A 6,000-nucleotide genomic window follows, 5' to 3' on the forward strand; every position below is an offset into this window, starting at 1 on the left:
GTTACAAAGGCACAGACTGGGTTGAGATTCTAGAATCTTTCTTGAAAATGCTTCGTTATATAATACAACATATGGAACTGTCCATTATAACTATCACAGCTCTTGAGACCTTTTTGTCCTGACCTTAGTTTCATTGTAATACTCCTGTAATCCTTCTCAGTTGCTACACATCTTTTCTTTGCTGTATAGGTTTTGAGTAATATATTTTTTAATTAATCTAAATTGATACATCATTTTGAAACGTAATGGTAGAATTTAGTGCTACTAGGAATCCTCTCCATTTAAATAACCCTTCAATATATAATTAGAACTGACACCCAGCAAGTCCTTCAGGACAGTTATGATATCCACCCTAGTGAGTTACATAATGGGCTTTGTCACGCTCCAAAGACCAGCAGTGTTCTCCTTCTAGTGGCTGCATCAACATTTAGAAGGAGTGGACTATTTCCTGAGGTGATCACCTTGCTCAACCGAAAAGCTCCTCGCTTACCACAGGTCATAAGTGTGGAGTGAGGGTCAAGTCCTTAGGTCTCTAAGACTGTTCTTCAGTTGGGGTGGAAGATGAATGAGAAATCTTTTTTTTTTTTGTCCTGGCCAGTCCGTTCAGGAGGGGGGCAATTGCAAGCCATCGTCTGTTAAACAGTCCAATCAGGTACAAGGCCACCGTCACTCCCAAGGGGTGAGTGTGTGTGTGTGTGGACTCAACTGGCCATCGCATTTATATCTGTGGGCCTCCTCCTCCACCTACCCCTGCTCACTCCGAAACTTTGCCACTACTGTGCAAAGTTTGTTGCTGCCCCCTTCATTGATTAAAGTGTCACACCAAACCATTGTGTGGATCAGCTGTGCTGTTCCATCCTGTGCGTATAATGTACCGCGTTGGCCTCCTCCTCCCAGTTTCTCTTTCACCTTCGCCCTCTTTCTTGCTCATGTATGCCATTCACAGATGCTTCTCTCTCTGTATGCCCCTGCTTATTGTCCCCCTGTTTAAATGTTCCAAATGTGACAAAGTCTGTTTACAACAGAAGCATTAAGTTGATTAACTCATTGATTGATTGATTGATTGATTCATTCATTCATTCATTCATTCATTCATTCATTCATTCATTCATTCATTCATTCATTCACTCACTCCCAGGATGTCTTGTTTCCTTCCTAGTTTCCTAGTTCTTGTTTCTGTCTTTTTTTATTTTATTTCCATCTGAACCCATCAGGAACAATGATCCAGATTATTACTTGGATGTTTGTGCCGTAATTATGTTTTGTTGAATTATTTATTACCGGAGAGATTTTAGAGGTCAGAGCAAATAGACAATGAATTTGTAGGAGGCATCTCCTATGGGAAATAACCTCGCCATGTCAGCATTGCTCTGGAAATACAGATTACTTTTCTCATAACTATCTTCCACCTGCTACAATAAAGGACTATATGCTATGATGGAACAAATCTGCAGAGCTTAATGCCTCTGGCGAACACCTCGTTTTAGAGGATTTTTTATCAAGTATGAATCAATATGATGCTCCCAGTGTTGTTTTTTGCTCAGGACATTGTGTTTGGCATACAACATAAATCTGAGTTTATTGGGTGTACCTCTTCTACTCCAAGTATTACTCCTGATTCTTTTTCACTTACAAAGTCATTGAACATTGCTATGAGAGGCCCTGCTCCTTGAGAAACAATGTCACATCAACTTGACAAATAGAGGATTTAAAGGTGCAGTGTATAGCTTTAATATGTCCTAAATAAAAATGTGTGTAGATCTACCATAGCGGTGCAGCTGTCAAGAATCTGAATGCACTGATTTATTGTTTGTGCATGGAATGCGTGTATTTGTGCATATGTTTGATAAAGATAAGCTTAACTACTCAAAAGCCTGTAATAGATTATTAGAATGCACCTTTTTGATTACTGTATGTTTTAAGAAATATGTTACTATTTAGAGTTTGTTACTATGGGTAGTAAGAACTACACAATTCATGTAAAGAATGAATATTTCGCACATTACCTCTTTCTTCATCGTAACTCTCTGAGAGTTTACACGTATGGGATTTACAGGTGACCAGCCAGAAGACTTGGTCCATATATGGTCACCATTTAATTTCATAGGGACTAATTTATTGAAGCTCACTTTGATTTGGGAATCAGAATCTGAAGACTTTGCACATTGAGTTAGTTTTTTAAATGTTTGCCCTCCAAGTAAAGGTTTGGTTACTGATGTATGCTCAATGGGGAAATCTACTACATATCACTCAACCATTTTTACCTACCATCTAAAAACATACTTGTTTTTGTCATATATTTGCCTTTCATACATATGTATTTGTCCAAGCCTTAGACTAAATGTTCTTAGGTAATCTATACTAAACACTTAATTAACTAATAATAAAGTACAATAGACTAATGTCAGTATATAGAATCACATGTTTAAGTCAACATACAGTATGTAAGGTATAATATTGATACCTTCCTAACTGCATATTGTCAATCACTTAAATATGAGCACTGTATAAGTACACTTTCAATCACCTAAGTAAGAGCACTGTATTAGTACACTTAATGTGAAGTGCTACCTTATACTGCATACATAGTAATATAGTATGTATACATAGGAAGCATAGTAATAGCACAGGCATTGGACAATAACATGAATCATCATCTCAGAACAGCAAAGGTGGGTAACCCCAGCTTCATAAAGTAAAACTCCCACCATAGTCTTACCTGTGTACCTAACATGGTTAGAACAAAAAAAATAAGTGTTTGGACGTTTCTCAAGCTGCGTTACCCACCTCTGCAGAACAGAGATTGATGGTGCTGACCTCATCCTGATATTTATAATGTTATAATGTACTTCACAGGTGGATGCCCAGGGCAACATCCTCCTGACCTCCCTGGAGATCCACAACGAGGTGGCCAGCAACGAGATCACCACCACGAGCTTGAGCGAGACGCGCAACTCCTCCTCCATGGTCTTCGACAACTCAGGGATCCAGTACCGGAAACAGAGCGCTCCGCGGCACGAAGGCCGGCGCAGCATGGAGCGCGGCGGTGGCGGCATCCACCCCAAGAAGACGCGGCTGCGCCGGCGCTCCTCGCAACTCAAGATCAAAATCCCCGATCTCACAGACGTGAACTCCATCGATCGATGGTCACGGATAATATTTCCCTCTGCTTTCTCACTCTTCAATTTGATTTACTGGATGTACTACGTGAATTAATGCCACAGATAGGATGCCCCCCCCGTACCCTTTTACGAAGACTCATCAAGACAAGAGACGTGTTTCAGCGCCATATAATTGTTATGTTCTGATTTTTTCTATTTGCAAACTCTGGAGGCATGAGAGCAGTGTTCTTGGATGATGATATGCACTAATATGGGCCAATGCTGTACGTCATTTCCGTGACGAGAAGCTGCACTGTTCTCTTGGTGAACATACCCATAAACACACATCTTTTTAACATAGCAACACAATGAGCAGTGCCAGCACCAAGACTTTTAATTTTGTAAACATTCTTCTGTACAAAGACACGATAAACTCTCAGAAGCCTTTTTGGACTTCTCGCATGATGCTCCCAGCGACTCTACCCCTTTTTATTTCGAACACCCTACAAAGCAAGACATTAACTCAGACCTGACGTTGCTATAGTGGAAGGCATTATTCACACAAATGCTTTATGCCAATATACTCAATAGCATTCAAATGTCGAGATCAATGATTGCCATTGTCGCCATGTTGAGTTTAGATAATGCAATATACTTAGGGCTGTGGGTTTTGATAAAAATGGTTTTAAGGTTTGGTGTTTTTTCTTCATCCACAATGCTATGTTTTGGGGTGTACAAGTTACCATATTACATGAAGTTACCATATTAACACGTCACAACAAGCGCCAATTTGTGAAATACTTTCGAAAGATGATTTCCATTTGCCTTCGTTTGATATGATTGTATGCCACACACAGTTCACCGTTTCCTTGCAAAGTGCTTCAGTATTTGCTCCCAGTGAACAACAGTGCACTCTACATTCTCTACACACTCTACATTTTTTCTGCATTTTATGGTTGTTTTCACACACAAGTTGCTCTTAAAAATCACAGGCTATGGAAGATCAATGGAAATATTAGTTTGATGGATCCTGGCAAGAGAAAGTGATTAAATATTTGTTGCTCAGAGTTTCACTATGACATTTTAGTGACAAACAGACATTGATGTGGATTTGCAAATGAAAACTTGGCTGTTCCAGAAAGAACACCTTTGGCCAGAACGTGTGGCATTCTTTGAACGGATTATACTGTAAGTCCCTAAACTTGAAAACAAATATATTCAAATATTTGATTATTATGTTCCTTCGGGGTACCTTGTTTCAAAACATTGAGTGATATTACACTTCTTTTCACTACACAGTTTATGTACTAAACACAAAACTTGCCTCAGGTTCCTACAGAAAATGCTAGTAATATTGAAAATGATCCCCATCACATATTTTTGCTATTGTTAATAATATGCATACCCATATTCATGTACTCTTTGTTGTAATTATTACTTTGTAATATAATCATACTGTACATGGTTACTTCATAGCTGTTTTACTTGATATTATGACAGCATGATATTATTTTGTCACAGGTGACTATGATGTTTGTTCCTCACAACCGACTTTAGTCACAGCCAAACATTAGGAACTGTGGATCTTGCCGAGGAATAAATAAGTGATGTATATCACATTGCTATACAGAGTCACAACCCACAGTCACGTCCACAGGATTATTGAATGCTGTCTGCCATGTCAGGTTGCTTTACGGTTTTGTTGTGTTGCCAGTTGCTCACCATAACCTTTATTGCTCCTCTTCTGACTTCTGTTGTGTGTTGTAAATATATGCCACATTATCCAGACATGTCTGACCACCCTTCTCTATTTTTGAGCCAGTGTGTGCGTGTGTGTGTGTGTGGGTGTATATGAAAAAGAAACAGAGAGAGAGAATATAAATAAATAGAAATAGTTTTTAAATAAATGAATAAATAAATAGAATAGTTTTAAGGGACATCTTGTTACACTGGTTTGACTTAAAGACGTTCCCTTCCATGCAAGGTCAGTTTTAGCTTAGTAATGTGCCAAAGGTGTTCGTTCATGTGCTCATATTCCTGGCTATCTACACGTAGGGATAATCACAACAGATACAACATTCATGTCTACACTATAGAGAAGAACAACCTAAAATACTGATTTTGGAACAAAAAGTACACATCCTATGTTTTACTGCCTATCATGCCTGCCCATCAGTTTAAGGATATATGGTTCAAGGTGCTTTCCATTATTTCATTGACTTAGAATGATAAAATAATATAAATCATATTGCAAGAGCAAATTAAAGAAAGCATGAGGTAATGCCATATTTTAATGCCATATTTTTTTCCCTCTAGCATGAACTATTCTTATTTCAATCTTGGGGACACTCACAGATACATACCTTCACCAGCCCATGCAAAATACACATCTGAAAGCAGATCTGTGGTGTTCAGACAAATTGGAAAATTATTCATTTCTCTACAGACCGGCAAAATCAAAGTTATCATTCTCTTTAATGTATTGTCTTATTGTGATTTTACATGTCATGTAATTTACATGAGGCATATTTTGTCAGTAGAAGGAAGACATGTTACACAGTGTAAGATGTATATGTGTGTGTGTGTGTGTGTATGTGTGTGAATCTAGGCTTATGTCAGTGTGTGAGTTAGGCAAGCTCAACGTAGCTGCAAATAGTAATTTTCTCTTGAAGTTTGGCATTTCTATTAGGTTTCATAAACTGCAAAACTTTGGACTTAAGTCTTGGCCTGCAGAGCTCAAGTGTTAGCTAAGGACGCCACAAAGTGCTGGCTGTTCTGTATGATGTACCAAATTATGTGCGAACATTAACTGGACAAAAGCTATCATCTCTTGTTTTTTACTCTGAATAATTCACCATAAGTTCACCATCACAAAGGCAGAGTTAAGTTCCTATAGCAC

General features: G+C 38.5%; 1 protein-coding gene across 3 annotated transcripts in view; it reads left to right on the forward strand.

Moving 5' to 3' along the window:
• The window catches only part of gabrb3 (gamma-aminobutyric acid type A receptor subunit beta3), a 76,066-nt gene extending 71,177 nt beyond the window's left edge, over positions 1–4,889 (forward strand). For 2 of the 3 annotated variants that reach the window (XM_048252321.1, XM_048252322.1), the window contains one exon: positions 2,857–4,889. In XM_048252321.1, the coding sequence (XP_048108278.1) occupies positions 2,857–3,216 (360 nt within the window). In that variant the 3' untranslated portion in view covers positions 3,217–4,889. Of the gene's footprint in view, positions 1–598; positions 680–2,856 lie in introns of all 3 variants that reach the window. The other variant, XM_048252320.1, reaches the window with a different exon arrangement.
• The last annotated feature ends 1,111 nt before the right edge of the window (positions 4,890–6,000 follow it).

The sequence above is a fragment of the Alosa alosa genome, chromosome 9 (genome assembly GCF_017589495.1).
Source record: "Alosa alosa isolate M-15738 ecotype Scorff River chromosome 9, AALO_Geno_1.1, whole genome shotgun sequence".
NCBI lineage: Eukaryota > Metazoa > Chordata > Actinopteri > Clupeiformes > Clupeidae > Alosa > Alosa alosa.